The sequence below is a fragment of the Maylandia zebra genome, linkage group LG2 (assembly GCF_041146795.1).
Source record: "Maylandia zebra isolate NMK-2024a linkage group LG2, Mzebra_GT3a, whole genome shotgun sequence".
NCBI classification, from domain to species: domain Eukaryota; kingdom Metazoa; phylum Chordata; class Actinopteri; order Cichliformes; family Cichlidae; genus Maylandia; species Maylandia zebra.
Genome location: NC_135168.1, coordinates 38841301 through 38859440, shown reverse-complemented (window position 1 = coordinate 38859440; position 18140 = coordinate 38841301). Strand labels below are relative to the sequence as shown.

General features: G+C 41.5%; 2 protein-coding genes across 2 annotated transcripts in view; both read left to right on the top strand.

Moving 5' to 3' along the window:
* The first annotated feature begins 1549 nt into the window (after nt 1–1549).
* On the top strand, nt 1550–9398 carry LOC101475428 (dual specificity protein kinase CLK4). Its single transcript, XM_004571692.5, has 13 exons — nt 1550–1696; nt 2876–3036; nt 5546–5783; nt 6451–6547; nt 6856–6922; nt 7036–7152; nt 7251–7417; nt 7526–7620; nt 7713–7842; nt 7929–8011; nt 8097–8176; nt 8313–8403; nt 8624–9398. The coding sequence occupies exons 1-13, from the start codon at nt 1550–1552 to the stop codon at nt 8822–8824; spliced, it is 1674 nt and encodes a 557-aa protein (XP_004571749.2). The 3' UTR covers nt 8825–9398.
* A 672-nt stretch (nt 9399–10070) lies between these two features.
* col23a1a (collagen type XXIII alpha 1 chain a) overlaps nt 10071–18140 on the top strand; it is a 129924-nt gene continuing 121854 nt past the window's right edge. The window contains exons 1-2 of the mRNA XM_076877317.1: nt 10071–10681; nt 11237–11306. Coding sequence (XP_076733432.1) covers nt 10388–10681; nt 11237–11306 — 364 coding nt within the window. The 5' untranslated portion in view covers nt 10071–10387. The remainder of the gene's footprint in view (nt 10682–11236; nt 11307–18140) is intronic.

The window sequence follows — 18140 nt, the reverse complement described above, 5'->3', positions numbered from 1 at the left end:
GATCCACACAGGTATGCACACAGGTGTACACACGGGTGTTCACAGACGTGGACTACACCTTTCTTGGCTGCTGCCTCAAAGCACATTGTGCGCTGTCTATCTTGCGTGCTGCACAATATCGTTTAATATTTAGTATCTATTGTTATGTACTGCTAGCTAGTTTATTGTGATGGTGCTGTTTTTATTATGTTGCTCTTTTTTGTTTGCTTTCTCTTCTGTTTTTTTTTTTTCCATACAGGTGATCCAGGCGTTTTGTTTGTTTTTCTTTCTTCCTTCCCCCCTTTCTCACCGTCTCTTCTCCCCTCTGGTTTTCTTTCTCTCCCTCTCTTTCTTTCATTCTTTCTCCATGTCCTATCGCCCAGTCATGTCTGTCATGTTTGTAGCAACCGAAAATAAAATAAATACATAATCATAATAAAGGTCAATCAAATGGACCAATATGGCAAGGCCATGATGATCCACTTGGTAAAATAAATCCGCTTGGCATCTTTCTCGGCCTTAAGACAACAATTCTGATGGCTATAGATTCAAACGGGACACAAAACCCCCCCCAAAAAAACCAAAAAAAAAAAAACCCCACTTACGTTCAGCATAAAAACAGAAATGAAAAAAGTATATATGGGTATATAACATTTGAAAGATGCTGTGTTTTTTCCTACTGCAATGTCAAAATAAAATTATTTTCTAGTAAGTAAGGCAAGATACTAAAAACACCATGAAATAGCTGTTTATTATTTAACATTGGATTCTTTAAGTAATACAATTATTATGATCATAAAAAATGTTTTGTTTAGTTCAGGAAAACTAATTCGTTGTGGGCCGTCTGAAAGACTCAGCGTAGAACAACAAGTCCCAGAAGGCATTGCGATAGGCGTCGTTATTGTGCATTGCGTCATGGAATGTGTTTTAGAAAGTTCCATCGGATTCTACGGAAGGTCGCCATTTTTGAAGACGGCTGGACGGTCCGTTTTTCCGCTTACTTTTTTTCCTCAGATATTTTTATTAAAGTTTCTGCATCCATTTTTACAAAAGACAAATTGAACAATATGCCTTTTTCTTTTTGAAGAACATAAAACAATATGAAACATACACTCCCACCTCATAATTATATTAGTACCAGTGGGTGTACAAAAAGAAAAAAGAAAGGGTCCAATCTAATAATACGAATAGTGAACCCTGGAGTACAAGATAACAGTTCCTGAGTGTACAAGAGAGATGTGGAGAGTTTCAGAGCCCACACCCCCACACAGACACAGAAAAAACAAAACACACAAACCAAGAAAAAAAAAAACCACAAACATAATGAGTGGTCAGCTTAGTTGTAGAGATAAGTCAAATCTGTAAGAGAAAAGAAATATGTATAAAGTAGGTAAGTAAATGCCATCATAAGGCGCAGGCACAAGAGAGTCCATATACTTAAACATCTTACTTAAACATAAGATAAAATAAAATAGAATAAAGTCTGAGGGCCGTCTGAAAGACTCAGCGTAGAACAACAAGTCCCGGAAGACATTGCGATAGGCGTCGTTATTGTGCATTGCGTCATGGAATGTGTTTTAGAAAGTTCCATCGGATTCTACGGAAGGTCGCCATTTTTGAAGACGGCTGGACGGTCCGTTTTTCCGCTTTCTTTGTTCGTATATTTCCACACAGCCGCAAAAGTATCGGCTTTCTAACTTGTAACTGTGAAATAAAGGTAAGACGAATTCCCCTGTCTCTGAAAATTACTAATTTGGTCCGGTTTTTTCAGTCATTGGGCATCTTTACTGCTGGCGTTTGCTCATGAGCTTCAAGAGTCGACGCCTTGCTAACATGGTAGTTGCGTGTCTGATTATTACCTTCCACCTCCTCGGAAATGTTATAACTGGCTGAACAGAATATGATGCGCTGCTTTCTACAATGTTAGTCATTCTTAAGTACGATCAGATAATCATGTAATGTTTGTTTCAATGAAATTAGCCTGCTAAAGTACCATTCGCGGTGGTTTAAGTACTCGACGTGTACATAACAAGCTAACTGCAGCTAACAGCTACCGTGTGCTTTATCCCTACACTGCTAAGCAGTTTTACACAAGCAATAAGCAAAAGCTTCAGATTGTGTTTGACTGAAAGTTCTTACAGTTTGTGCAAATACAAGCGGAGAAGCGCAGGTGGTAGATGGACAACATGGAGCCCTTAAAGGCCCTTTGCGGTTACCGGGTCAAAACGTCGACCATACGTCCACGTTAGGCCTCATAACTTGTTTGTTGGGGCTTTGCAGTTGTATTAATGCGTCTTTACCTAGCAAACATAACATATTATGAAATATTTGATATCTTAAACTAGGCTAAATTTAGTTTTCTTATTGTCCATTTACCTGTTTTGTCTTTTACCCCGAACAGCTTGCGTAAAATGTGGCTATAATAGTCACAAAGCCTCGTGTCCTATGATCAGATTGCTAATGTGGCTGTTGTTGTGGGTAGGGTGTTACATGAGCAGAACAAAAAAGTTTAATAACTGTAAGCTGAATTCAGAACATATTCAAATAATTTTCTATAAATGCAATTCCGATTAAGGTTCTAAAATGTTAAATCTATGTTAATGATTTCAGCATTATTTGCTTAGTCATTAGTGCTTGCATTTCAGCTACAATTTAAATTTCTTCATTCACGTGTAATGCAGGGTATTGGATCTCTGCCAGTAGGATAAGGGCTCTTTCTAGGAAGCTGTTTATCCTGTAGCTGAGGTCATGTGACCATGACCTCAGTAGGATGCAGTTCACTAGATGATAAATAATCAGATTTAACACTTTCTGAAGTTTCAGTAGACTTTAGTTCTACCCAATTGACATGTTTTGTTTTCCTTTTTTAAAATTATCTACCCATCATGTCTTCCAGATGCGCCACTCAAAGCGAATGCGCTCCCCTGGCATCTGGCTCGATGAGTACAGCTGGGAAGAGAGGATGGAGTGTCGTAAGCGAAAGAGGCAAGATTCACACAGCAGCGAAAGAGAAAACAAATCTCGAAGAACTCACCGACACCACAAGACCTACGAGGGGTAAATATATGTCAGCATTTATAGGATACCTATTCAAATTCTGAGCTTGTGTTTAGGGTTTATGTCAGCTTAATGTGGAACTGTTTGACTATAACATGTCTTGGAGGTCCAATAGTGTTGTTTTTTTCATTTACTAGTATCCCACATATTTCAAACAATCATTAAACCCAGTGAAACTGATACTGTTATTCTGCATAACTGCATTTAAATTGGTTTACCTGTCAATTGTGTCAAATATTAGCAACAAAAGGTGTAGCTAATGTTTGGTATGATAGGTTTAGTTGGGTCAGACACCCAATATGAGTAAAACCCGTAATACATTACTTCACTTGTGAACAAAGTTCATGTTGGAAAGACTTGTAAAGACAAAATAATCCCCTGCAGAAGGTCATCAGACTGGATGTTATTGTTTTGAGAGACCTCTAGTGGCAGAAGTTATGTTTTGTGGAAAGGCTGTTTGTATAATCTGGCATTGCATGATTGCAACAGTTGATAGCAAATTTTTGATATCTTTAAAACATTCAGTGGTCTTTAAAAAACAAATTGAACATAGAACCAAATATACAGCTCCTGAACCTTGAAGCTCGATCAGCAGGAATGCCAAAAATACCAGTACATACCTTGGCACAAAAAATGCTAGTTGTTACAGTGTTACACTGGGGAAAAACTGTTAACTGTGCAAATAAACTGTAATTTAAAAAATAAAAATGAATGTACCTTCAACCAGTACTTAATGAGTCAATTTGTGCCGCTTAGAGAAGCACAAAAACACGATATGGGGCAAGTAACCAATAATGGCCTGCTCAATGTGGCTGATGCAGTATATTTACAAACCATTAAAGGTTTTTCCTGCATTTCCAAATAAAAGGGTGTCCATCAGAGGTTTTCTCCTTCCACCAATATGATATATAAATTCACTCTTTTATCAAATGGCTCTAAATACCAGGACTACTTGGCAGTATGTGGACAAATCGTGCTTATGTGTAGAAACCCCTAAAGGCCCATAAATTGGTATTAATCTATATTGGTTTATTTTTTCATAACGGACAAATATATTTTTGTAATGCTGTAAGTCTTCACTGTCTCTGTAATTGCTGGTAGAGAGGAGTAGGTGCTGAGCTGCATGCATACTGAATGTATTGTACACAGGATTTTTTTCATTTTATTTTTTTTACAGCTTACGTTAATCAAACTTGAGCCAATTTGAATGAAAGCCTGCAATGGTGTCTGCTTCAATCTAGAGCTGGAAGTAATGGTTTGGCATATTGCGTTAGAAGCCCTGTAAGCTCTTGTTTTGATGAGCATGGGAGTTGGTGTTGACTGTGGGTGGAGTACTTGAAGGTGACTTGTTACAGACAGGTTTATTTACTTTGCCCTGCTTGTTCAGCTTGTTGGAACACACTGGGTCCTTTGTCTTGTACAGGCATACTCCATAATACAAATGGATAATGAGCACTTATGTAAACCTTAAACTCAATGTTCATTTACTTAATGTGTTCACCAAGGTTGTGTCCACCAAGGTCATGTTTACTGCGTTTCAACCTTCATGGACAGTGTGTGACACTCTAAATGTGCACGTTAAACTGTCAGTATTCTTTTCTTTTTCTTTTTTTTCCTTTCAATAACACAAAACTCAAAGTAAAGTGGGTTGGAGACTTGTTTTGCTGTTCCCAGCTTTTTGTGAGTATGCTTGAGGATTCATAAGGTTACATTAGATGTTTTCCAGATCTACTCTAATTTTAATTCTGTAGAGAGGCAGACTTCATTTGGAAGACACTTGACACCACCAGGGTGCTAAGGCTCTAAAGGTTTCTTGGTCTTTTTTAGATACTTAGGTGCTAAAATCACATGCTAGGTGGGAGTTTGCGCCAAGTTACTGGAAACTTTCAGCCTTATTGAGGAAATGGCGAGTAAGGTAGTGTATATGCAAGTAAACAATTATGCAAGGAATAAATGGAATTTTCCTAACACTCAATTTTCTATTGGCTCAAATGGTACCATGAAGGTGTTGACTACCAGCTTCCAAGATGCACAGGTGTGGAATCGCAGATTATATTTCGCACCATCAACTATCAATGTTTTGCACTTGAACTCTGCCAATGTGGCTCTCTGTCAAGGTGAATGCTTTATTAAGAGGACATGCCTTGGGCTGCCAATGAAAAGCTGTATAAATGTTAAAAAAATGCTCAGAAGTGTGGTGTTACATGTTGCTTTGCCAACTTGCAAATGGGGTATTTCTGTTGAATCTATAAATAAATTTGTTTTCTTTAGTTGAACCCCTTATTGAACAGGATGTGGGGTGTTTGGTGGCTGTAAACCAGTAGGTTGCTAATTCCAAATGTTACATAAAAGGCTCCTGGATAGAGTGTCAGGCGATAAGCGTATCATTAGCACTCTCACATCCAGTCTTCAGTTTAGAGCTTGATCACAAACAAGGAGCTGGACTGTTCTTACCTGAGCCCTTATGCGTGCTTTTCATCTGTTTGTGTTCTCGTTTGTTTGACTGCAGGCACTACCTAGAGACCCGTAATCTGAACCAGAGACTGGACTCTCGAGAAAGGGACCATAGCTGGGACATGGCCTGTGACGAGGACAGCCATGAAAGCAACTGCAAGGAGAGAGACCGCGATTGGCACCACTACAGCAAGTCCTCTGCACGTAGCAATCGCAGCAGGCGAAGCAGCCGTAGCCGTAGGCACCGCGATAGAAGGCGCCGGCGGAGCCACTCTCGCCACATGTCCTCTTCGGTACGGGAACCTCCTTCTCCTCTCTACCCCCGCCCCTTCCTATCTATACCACCAAGATGAAAGGATCATTACCACTGGTGTTTAGCCAATGCTTAACACCCATTTCTTTGTCTTTCTGTATCTGTGCGTGTGTCCTACTCCTTACTATTAAGCATGATTTCCAGTAATGAAACGTTTGGGGGGGGGGGGGGGGGGACTCGGGAAGTAATGGATTGTGAGTGTAGTTTTGCAAGAGAAAAGTGGACTCATTATTTGTTGCTGTGATCATAGTGGGCAGTCATTTGACGTGATGGTAAATGGTAAAGCTGTATCCGAAGAGTTAAAAAGAGCTACATGTAGAAAGACTGTAGTCAAGTTTAGTTTTTTTTTCTGTACTACTTTGAGAAAGTCTCTCATCTGTAAATCTTGTTGCCATGTTTTTCTTCTGTAACACACACTATGTGGTGGCTGCCGCCCAATTTCTCTGACGGGGCTGAATTTGAATTTGGCTGCTCCGTCCTTCCGTCCATTCGCCTGATGGTGTTACTGAACGGGCTGAATCTAACCACCCCTACAACTCCCCCCCTTGGTCCGGTTGAATGAATGGCGATGTCGCATTGTGGTGGCCTGGTGCTGGCTGGCTGATGGGTTATTGGTGTGATGGCGGATTGCGGCGGTTCCGGTGCAGAGGAGGAGCCATCACCGCAGGAAAAGATCCAGGAGTTTTGAGGATGATGACGAGGGTCACCTCATCTATCACAGTGGAGACATGCTAAGAGCGAGATGTATAGAATTATATACCTTTTCTTTCTACTGTTGTTCACACTTTGTCTCTTTCACTCTCTTGTTGTCTGGTTTTTATTTCCAAACATTAATTTAGAGGCTGAAATATTTCGTCCAGTAGACTTACATTTTTGGTTTAGACATTGATTGTCAGTGTTACATTTACTGCTGAGTTTATTGCCAGTCTTAAGAAGACTTTTACTGTAGTGTAGCTAAACAGAGCAATATAACATCAGGCAGTGAACCACCAAAAGGTCAGTTTTCTACTGTCATTGCTAAGTGTCTAACTTCTACTCTTTATTTTCTGTAGATGAGATTGTGTGTACTCTAGGAGAGGGAGCCTTTGGGAGAGTCGCTGAGTGCATTGATCATTCAAAGTAAGTACTATCAGGAAAGAAAAGGAAAAATGTTCCTGTTAATGTAATGTGGTCATTTACTGCTGTATGCTTTTAGGTTTAAATATAAAGTCTTGTATTTCCTTTTGTTTCAGTGATGGGGCTCGAGTGGCTCTGAAGATCATTAAAAATATAGACCGCTACCGAGAGGCAGCTCTGTCTGAGGTAGAGGTCCTTAAACAGCTGAATTCCCTCGACACTGATAGGCGATAGTAAGTTATTATCACACAGCGATGACAACATACTAAGATTTATATAGCTCTACATGCTGTGTATATTAACATCTTCTCTTCCTTCCTTTCCCATTAAGTGCTTGTGTTCATATGCTGGACTGGTTTGACTTTAACGGTCACATTTGTATTGCTTTTGAGCTGCTTGGGCTCAGTACATACGATTTCCTCAAGGAAAACAACTTCCAACCTTTCCCCATTGACCACATCAGACACATGGCCTACCAGATTATTCGAGCTGTGCAATGTAAGTAATGAATACTTGCTCTGTTTGTGTGCAGAAAGCTCAGCAAGTTAACATAAAAGATCGGGGTTAAAATTGTTTTGTTTTTTAAAATGTGATCTTGTCTTTCAGTTCTGCATAAGAACAAGCTGACGCACACAGACTTGAAGCCTGAGAATATTCTCTTCATAGAGTCAGAATATGATATGGAGTACAATCGTGAAATGGTAAGGTTTTGTTGATATCAAGTACTGGTAAAAGGTGAAATATTGTATGTGGGAGCAGCTGTGGGAGCTTTACGGTTGTATTTTGTTCTCAGAAAAGAGATGAACGAACGTTGAGGAATCCAGATGTGAAAATTGTTGACTTTGGTAACGCCACATATGACCACGAGCATCATACCTCTGTGGTGTCAACACGTCACTACCGTGCTCCTGAAGTTATTTTAGGTAAGTAGCTGTTTTTAAAGCACCGTGCTGAAGCTTGAGACAACCCCTGGGGTGGTGACTAAACGATTTTACATGGTGTCCTTCAGATCTAGGGTGGGATCATTCCTGCGATGTCTGGAGTGTAGGCTGCATACTCATTGAGTATTATCTAGGAAGTACTCTTTTCCAGGTAGGTAACAGTACATGGCAGATACACAATCCTGCTATTTGGCATGCCATTGAACTAATTCAGGTCATATTGTTTCCTCATTCAGACACATGACAGCAAAGAGCATCTTGCTATGATGGAGCGAGTCCTGGGCCCCATTCCTACAAACCTCCTGGAGAAAACAAAGTAAGGGTTGATTGAAAAAGCTGTTTGTTAAAATTACTTACTTAGAACTAGAAATTATATAAATTTTGATTATGCATGTTTATATACAGAATTGACAATGTGGAATGAATTGACTTTAAAAACAAATGTTCTGCAGAAAACGGCGATATGTTCACAGGAACAAGCTGGATTGGGATGTACATAGCTCTGCTGGGAGATATGTCAAGAAACACTGCAAACCCCTCAAGGTAAGAATAACTGATGGAGAAGACCGTAAGTCAGAGGTGGAGACGTGTTTTTATCGAAAAATGTTAAAATCAACTTTCTCGGTTCTGTCAAATTATCCCGATTGTGCTCTTTAACTTGGAAAATATTGGTTGTTGTAAAGCAATAAACAATGGCTTTAGTAACAAACCCATAGAAACTGATTAACAGTTGTCATTGTTTTTGTTTTTTTTATGTCATCAGCATTACATTATGTCAAAGCGCGAAGACCACCAGCAGCTTTTTGACCTGATAGAGAAGATGATGGAGTATGACCCAGCTAAGCGCCTCAGTCTTGAGCAAGCCCTCCGACACCCCTTCTTCGCATGCTACCACAAGAGCAGGGGCAGAAGCAGGCGCAGTAGCAGTAATAATAGCAACAGCAGCAAAAAAGACAGCTCCTGAACCTGTAGACATCTGGCATGTGACCTCAGTTAGTCTGGCTGTCTCAGGCCAGTCTCCACTTCCTGCCTCTCTGGGAGAGGTGTAGATAAACTGACTGTATCAGTCCACTGCCCCACTACACTGTGTCCTGCCCTGAAAACTGTTTCGTCTCATTTGTTAACCAATTATATTCATATAGATGACATTTGTGATGTAATGAACCCACCATAGTTGATATCTATTTATTTGCTCATGTAATTTAAATTGTATTTTCTGAACATGTACGGGAAGAACTTTTTTTATTTTTTATTTTTTTTGAAGTCCAGATTTGTCAGTGTTCTCTCTTTGCAATGGGATATAGGTCATTGGTGAATGAACAGATTGAGAATCTCTTAATCATTAAGTGTCTTGAGTAATTTATTTAGGGTTGATGTTTAAAAAAATAAAATAAAACACACAACTATTGGGGCAGAAAATCCTTGTACATAGTACTAAGCTTGTTTTTTGTTTTGTAGTTTTTGTTTCGTTTTTTTTCCCACTGAATGGTTATGTAAATTTTTGTGAAATACATTTTCAATAAACAGATCACAAACTATTGAGTTTGGATTTGTACATGGGTTGCAGTAGTTGCCTATGTCCTCATGATGGCGCCAAACAGCTAAAATACTGAAAAATTTAAACAGTCTGAGGCCATTATTACTAGAGCTCGTTGTAGCAGCTTGAGCTGAACTAGAGCCTCGTGTCCGTCTTAGCGCGATGTCCTACTAATAAAAGGGGGGAATATTAAGTGAAGATTGTTCGAGGATTTCAGCCTGTCTGTGTGACCTAACCCTGATCACTGTCAGACTTACAGGATCAACTTACATCTCAAACTAGTTAAAAGGCCTTTTTAAAGCAATGATTTTGTCCTCTAAGATTAAAGGACCGTAACTGGTTCAGCACTAAAGACTGTGCAGGTTCTTTTTCTCCTTTGTAAATGATCCTGTTTTGTATTAGAGATGGACAAAAACAAGCCTTCAGCGCCCACATATCTCCTGAACATCCTCTGCTGCTGCTCTCATTTAAATAAAATGGACTGCATTGGCTTGGAAGAGTTTACTACTATAATATATTCATTTTTATTTAAATCACAGGAACCAACCCGGATTTTCCTGACTGATCTCAATTATTTCAGCCAAATCTGTTTCATTTACAGCTGTCAATCTAAAGCCTCCCACGTGGTCTTCAGGGCGGGCGCATCTCGACTAGTTGAATGTGCAACTTTTAGGTGGGCAGTTGCACTTGCACGTGCATGTAGGATACTCAACAGAAAACGTCCTGGAAGTCTGGAGGCGCGTCTTCTGCGGCATCCAGATTACTCCCATCTGGTGCAAACCCGGTGCGCGCCGCTGCTGCCTCTTATTCCAGGACTAATTTCAGTGAGCGCTTTGAACCCCGAGCGCACTGCGCTGTGGCGGAGTGTAAGTGAGTGCGTTAAGTTCGAACTAGGAGCCTGAATACGGTTTATATTTTAACAACGCCAAATACAACAAAGTATTTTGGCCATTTCTGTTCAGCAAGAGGACTTAGAAGTAGGATCGCACCATGGATACGGTCGGCGACTCTATCGGAGAAAGTAAGCCGGTGTGCCAGTGTACCCCCAAGTCCCGGAGCCAGCGATGGGTGCCAGGTTTCCCCATCGCTCTGTGCTTGCTGATGTCGATGAGCTCCATCACCGTGTGTCTTCTGATGAGCTTGAAGACCTATCAGCTGGAGAACCGACTGCAGATGGAGTTGGACAAGGCGTCTATCTTCCAACACCCGAAAAGGGCGTTCGTAAACGAGGATGGGACCCTACTGTCAGAGTTGAGCACCCCAATAGGAAAGCTCGTGGAAGAGGTACATGTCTGTTGTGGATACGCAGTGATTGTCGTTGATAAATACATGTGCTATGCGTGTGGATGTCTGCTCCCCGTGCCCAAACTTTGCGCAATAACGCAGAACATGTGTAGTGTGCGCAGGCAGACTTGGCAATCGTTGGCAGTTGTACCCTAATTGCCTCCCCACCACCACCCCAAAATCAGTTAATGCACAGTGTTAGGAATTGAAAGGCAACATGCAGCTGGCCAATTAGTTTGCGGTTGCGGCGCTTTATGGGGTGACATAACCGTTGATGATAGACACCAAACTAAAATGTTATCACATGGAAAAGAAATTAAGCAAGCTCTTCTCATTTGGAGCTGCATATAATAGCAGAAAGATCATGATCTCATAACTGTTACTTAGATATCTTGAGAACATTATTTTGTTCTCTTAATCCCAATTTATTCCCATTTAAATTAAACTGAAATCTCATTCTCAAGGAACTGTTAGAGTTAGTGTAACGGTACTATTTTGCAACTGAGTGCATTCATGCGTATTTATAACGTACTGGAATTTGCTCTTTCTTTGCAGAAAGTGGTGGCTCTGACGCCAAAAGTGCGGCCAGCGAGGGATGTTGGCCAAGAGTGCTCCTGTCCTCCAGGTACCTGTGTGTCTGTACCTTAAATGCCACCTACCAAAACACATAAGCAAAACACTAAAACCCTCCACTCTCAGGTAAACGTTAACGACTGAGCTCGCAAAAGCTTTTGGCAGCCCCCCTCGGACTCTATGTCTGTGTGTATGTGTGTGCGCATGTGGAGGGTTACAGCCCCCTAAAGCCTGGGGTAGGGCCCGCAGAGCTCCACACCCAGCAGATCAGTGGGACAGATCAGTGGGACTGGGATGTCCATCCCTGAGCCTTTCGGCCTTATGCCACTTTAATAGACACACACACACACACACACACACACACACACACACACACACACACACACACACACACACACACACACACACACACTCCCCCAGTATCCCTCTGAATTAAAGAAAGATATAAGGTATTTCTTTGATTTCTAATTACACTGCAGTTTGGCGCAACTTGCGTGCCAAGAGTGATGCATAAACATCAGCTGGAGTACGCTGCTGCTCAGTGCTGGTTTACACGGAGCATTTGGGCTGAGCTTTTAAAGGGGAAACTGTTCTTTATTGACAGAAATCTTTTGGCTAGCAGCAACAGGATGTGTGAGTGTGTTGAAGTTGGCATTCATGACATTCCAGTTTTGTTTTTTTGTTTTTCTTTTTTTTTAAACTCAAGTGGAATCTGGCCACAGTTCCTGCTTGGACACACTTTCTTTTCTTGCTTTCTTGTGTAAAGAGGTAAAGCCAGAAGTAGAGTTTTCAAGGTGCTTATTGCAGATTTGGGAAACTGCCTTGCATGGTTCTTCTTTTTGTTGTTGTTGTTCTTTTCTTTCTCAGTGTTTCTGGGTGTGAATAGCTGTGCAACAATAAGAACAGGTGAAAGCATTCACAAGTGGAATTTCTGGCCCACTTTCAACACTTTGTGCTTTCCATCCAGAAGCGTGCTCTGCTGAGAAAAGCTTGTTGGTGCTGCCTGCTGGGTTAGAGGAGATACTAATACTGCTAATTTAGGTTTTAGGTTTATTATTTATAAATTTGTTGAATGCAGTTCCACTCCAAGCACTTTTAAATAAGAGATATGCAGCACACACAGAAATGCAGACGAGGTGTTTTTACTCCATTAGATCTTATTATTGTGTCACACGTTGCCCCTCATTTTCCTATAAATCCCGTAAACCGCTGCGTAATCGAGTGGTTTTGGCACTGATACGATCCATAACAGCTCTTCAGGAGTCTATTTAAAGTCCTCTCTAGATGTGGTGGTTTGTTTTTGTCGAAACAAAAGGCTATTTTGTTTATTGCAGCTTTGATGCAATAGAATGCTTGTGGACATCTATTTTTTTCCACGTCTCAGCGATTTGATTGCTCAACACAGACTTGTTAACATTTCTCTATAAAAATGTGTTTATTTCTAAGGAGGGATTTCCAGAAAATAAATGCTTTATTTTCTTCTTCTTTTTGCACGTTTTTATGAAAAGTATCGCGTATTTGTTTGCGTCCTTGGACGAGGGTTTGGGCTTCATGTCGTGGTCACACGTGGTCCTATGCTGCGTGTGTCGTGCAAGTCTGAGTTCGTCTCAGAGCCTTTGAGGGGCCGACGGGAAGGGCGGGGGGGCTCCTCTCTCTCTCAACGCGACACTGTAAGATAAGACCATCTTCTCCCCTTTGGTTCCAACTCTCACCGCTTGAAATTTGATTCTCTTACCAACAGGATCACAGGCCAAGGTATTTCTGCTTGTATGCGTGTGAGACACAAACTACCACACTGCATGAGTGGCATTTCTGCCATTAAGTCCGTGCCCATGCCCTCCACATCAGGGTGCTCACCTTTCACTAAGCATGAGGCCAGGAGCCCAACAGGGGGCAGCAGCTCTGCAGCAGCGTTGGAAAGAATGATGCAGAACTCTTGGTTGACACTTTTTAGTTGAAAGATGTTCCTCTAATGGAAAAAAAAAAGTAGTAAAGTATTGTGAAGGCCAGCAGACCCACTAACTGTAAATGGTAATGTCCCTCAGGCTTTCACTTCAGGGACATTTACCTCCAGCGTCCTCCTAAAGGCAGCAGCACTGGGCCTCCTCTGTGTGCTCACAGATACAGCACGGCCAGCCGTTGTTAAGTCAAACTGTCACTAAATGCAGCTCTGCTTACGAGCTTCAGGTGTTTGCAATTAACACCCGCCTACACCCTCAACGCACACTCAAGCAGCACATGCACACAGACGTACACAAACATTCGCGTACACAGGCGTTCATTACTTACACATGAGCACAACACCTCTAAGGTGCCCCGACTAATTCGAATCATGTGGGGACAGCATGTGTCCTGCGAGGAAGGAGTGTATTGTCATCTAAGCAAATTGCACTTAAAAGCTGTTTAACAGGTCTGATACTTAGTAGGGGGCACAAAGTCTGCCAGCACTTTGGCGAGTACCAGCCTGAAAATGACTATAAATAAACCTGAGTCAGCAACCAGCGATGGCTCTGCTGAATGAATGGGTGTTAAAAATATGTTGTTTTATGTGTGCTATGCTTGTTTTCTGCTATACGTGAGGACTGAGCGCCTTCAGTGTGCCTAATGCATCTGTGAGAGTCTGTGGTGTTCTTGTATGTGATGCCACGAGGTCAAACCCCTGGTTGTGCAGTCAGATTAGATTCCATGAGATAAGAAGAGGTCATTAGCACACTAAATGGGAGCACTGGGCCCCCTATATTCGAGTGTTTGTGCATAGCATTCTCACGTTGATGTATTTAACATGTGCCGATACCAACAGAAGTCCTACATATATATACTCTTGACGCCTTCTGCAGCAGGGTGATGTTTAATCGCTTGAGAAATGCACTACTTCTTGTGTGAAACCCTCCAGGAGTCTGTTGGCGTTAAACATCCCGGCATGGGATCGGCCTCTCACTCTCACTTAAGGGCAGCTGAATGCACTCATTGCCCAGCATCGTGCTCTACCACCTGGAGGCGGGGGTGGAGAAAAGTCTTTTGGGAGATGGAGACCCAAAGCGGGGCCAGCAATCACCCCTCCCTTCAGGCTGCATTTTGTTTAAAAGCCATAATAAATCAGACAGGAAGCTTGCTGCTACCTATGCAATGTATTGCCACAGAAGAACACATATAAGTTTAATTTATTACCACTTTAAAACAATAACAGCAGGAAATTTTGTTTTTGTACGCCATGTTTTAGATTTGTTACACTGTAGCTTTGGGCTGGGACGGCATTGAAATGCTGGACCAGAGCACATAACCAGCTCTTTGTGCACGATTGTGAGTCCTTTGACTTCATGTTTGTACTTGCACCCGTGTATTTCTAGTACTTGTGTTTATTTTGATGTCTGCAGGTACACGGTTTATTATGTCTTGAGGTGACTGAATACATTGCTTTAGGTATCATATGGCATCAATATCCTCTCCCCTGTGGCAACAAGTAATAACCTGATGCCACAGGGGAGAGGGGTAAAATTGACAATTTTCAGGAGACAAAATCATCTCTGTCCTGCTGGCACACGGAGTTAAGTGTCTGTGCACGCATACTCATACTTGCAGATATCAGTCGGACCGCAGCGTCTTTTTTCCAGCATAAATCTTCTTCTGATCCAGGAAAAGTTGTAGTGCAGAATAAAAATATGTTCTACATCCAGCTGACCTATTTTTTTCTCTTTGCACCCGTTTTACTTCACACACTGTACTTCTTCATGAGGTGAACATACGAGCTAAATCGATTTACAGTAAGCTATTTATTGAATGTAATTATTTGAAAATAATATTTCAGTAAGACACCGCTGTGTGGTGGTCTTTTATTTGAAAGGAAGTAGAATGTTTCCCTCTTCCCTCCTGTGCTGTCCGACAGCCTGCTTTGCATTTAGGACTACATCCCAAAAGACTACAGACATCATTTTCATATGGACAGCAGCTCCACAGCATTTCGTCCTCAAGTTACTTTTTTGCTTCGGCTGACGTGTCGTTAAGAGGAGGAATAAAAATAAGTGATGTATCTTAATTTTTTCTTATTTGGAAGATGATCTTGGAAGGCTTAAGTGTTCTCAGTTTATTTGTAGGAGGAAAGGGGAATGCTGCTTCTTAGATAGCTGGAGATATTTACTTTGGCGATGGCTACGTCTGCATTGCTGAAGTCATGCGCTGAGTGCAGCGATTGAGTTCAAGAGGTGTTTCTAGATCAAAGCCCTTTAACTGGTAGCCACTGTCAAACAAGTAATTTAGTGAAATGGGCTGCACCGTTAAAAGTTACAAGGGGAAATTGCTGAATTTATACATTGTAACGGGTTACAGGGAGGACTTTTGCACATGTGAAAAACTTGTAGGAAACCTTTTTTAAAGGGAAGCTGTGTGAAGTCTGGTGCTGTGTGGCCGACTCCAATCAGCAATGCAAGAAGGAAGTCATGAGGTAAATGTATTATTCCCACAGTTGAATGTGTGTGTTTTACAAAAGTACAGTTTGAGAACTCTCAGTTTACGTCTTCTTTACATAACTTTTGGTCTTTTATGATCTTGTTACAGCGATCTTGGTAAGCCAGGGTGAGTGCCAGTGCTTCATCTGTTATGTGGCTAAACCAGGATGGTGTCAGTGAAGTGAAGAGACAACTCGTCTCTATATGAGATGTTCATGTGTTCATGTTCACCAAAGCATTTGCATTAAAGTCAGACTGAGGATGAACTGAAGCACAGCTGGTGGAATCCACTCCAGGTGTGGACATTTTTATCCATGTATCAGCCCTCCTGACCATTGATTAGCACACACACACACACACGCAAACACACACTTGCACTACATAACCACAGAGAAAACGTCCACACGTCTCCCCTCTCTGTCTCTCAGCAGCTCTTTTTATTAAAGTTAGCTTTGTGAAACCACAACGTTTAACAGCGGGGCCAACATTCTTCCTGGCTGGACACAGGCCGGCCAGGCGGCAAGGCCCACGCGGACCCCAGGAGAACGAAGAACTGTCTGAACGCAGCGATCCGCCCTGGGATCGTAGTCCCGATTCACAATAAAGGTTTCTGGATGCAATTATCTGCTGGCATGTTATCATATTATCTGTCAGAATTGACCGAGGCCATTAAAAGCAGGAAATGATGTGAAGCAGTTAAAGGAGGAAGCACAGATTCTGGCTTATTTAAAGAACTTTGCATCCATGTGTACATATTTAAGCATCGTCACCTCTTGGCTAGTAGGGGGAATATCACCTGTTTTGAATGTTGTCAGCCCAATAAATAGCTGGAGCCGGCTAATGAGCAACAGCTATTTAAGGACATGTTTATATTTATGTGTTTTTCTAGACAAGTAAGAGAGCTGAGAGCGGTTTCTCAAGCGCGGCACAGCAGTGGTGCGAGGGCATTAAATAAAAGAATCAGTTTTGAACACAACCCCGACACAAACATAAATTAGATGTTTGTTTTTACCACAGATGGACACTGAATTAAAAATAAAATTCTGCATTTTTGAGGTTTATTGTACATTGTGAACTGAATCAACAAGCTATTTTAAAATTGCTTTACTTAAACATCTTTTAACATCAAGTTAAATCAATTCCGTGGGGAATATAGAGTAAAATATCAATCATTTCAAATGCACATGGCATCAAAGTACAGCTAGACTTTGAAGAACATCTGATGTGCTGCTTTTCACACAGTAATTCTTTGTCTGATGGGCATGATTTGAAAACAGCCATTGTTTGCAGCAGACCAGCGTGCATCAAAAGCATCAAATGTTGTGTTAAACCACAGGGATGTAATTCATTTCTTTAGCCCTGGATTGATTTAGGAGCATCACCACAGAAGTATCCATGGTGTTTCTTTGGCTGGAAACTCAGCAGATGGCCTTTAGAAGATTACTTTAAATGGAAAACAGCACTTATTATAGCTATTGAGTATTTCTAGTTTATCTATATTAGATATTCTGGTATTTTAAGATGTGTTTGGGACATTTTGTCTCATATTTTCTTTCATAATAATCAGTAATGGGAAAAAAATACATTTTTCTTCAGGGAGTCCATATTTTCAGGACAAGCAAGTATGGCTTTGCAATTAGCAGTTGCAGGAACTTGCAGAGTGGTGCAGAGCAGACACGCAGTGCCAAATGTGGAAACTATTATCGTGTTTTCTTTAATTATCACAAGTGGCAGGTGACAAGGTGAATAGCCTTTTAATGGGGGAGCAAAAAAACTCTTTAACACCACCATGTGGGCTCCTGCTGGCTGACAGCACCGTGATGATGAAAACAGCCCCTTTCTGTGTTATAGTATGAACCTGTTTTATATTAATTTAATTGATTTGTGTTAATTATTTCTCTGTATTCACAAAGATCCGAAACACCTCATGGTGATGTCTTTTGAAGTGTGTTTTCATTGGAATGATAGTGTCACTCTTATCCTCTATTAAAGAATAAAGATCGACAGAAATGAATATCCCATATCAGCCCTTCTGCATTTTTACAGCTCAGTTAATCTGTCAGGAATGTAACAAGGCTGACCCCAGCTGCGGGACGACACCCGTGCAAACACACCTGGATTTATTGGGCAGTTAGCATCTCTGGACATGAACCCAGACAAGCAGATATGCAGGGATGGTGCAGAGGATACTGTTTATCCTTCCAGATGCAGACTGGTAATAACAGTCAGGGTATATCTCTCTTTGGGAGTCACAGAATGGCTGTTGGAGATGTGAAGAAGAGCACTGGTGATCCAGATGGTCTCGCTGTGGCAAACGTGCTCCTGCTCAGTGTAAAAGCCCCTGGATGGACTCGCCACTCTCCCGGCACCTCTTTAATGAGCTGAGCTCATAAAACTGGGCTTGAAACCTTTGAACGGGCCCTCGGCACCACTGGTGCATGTTA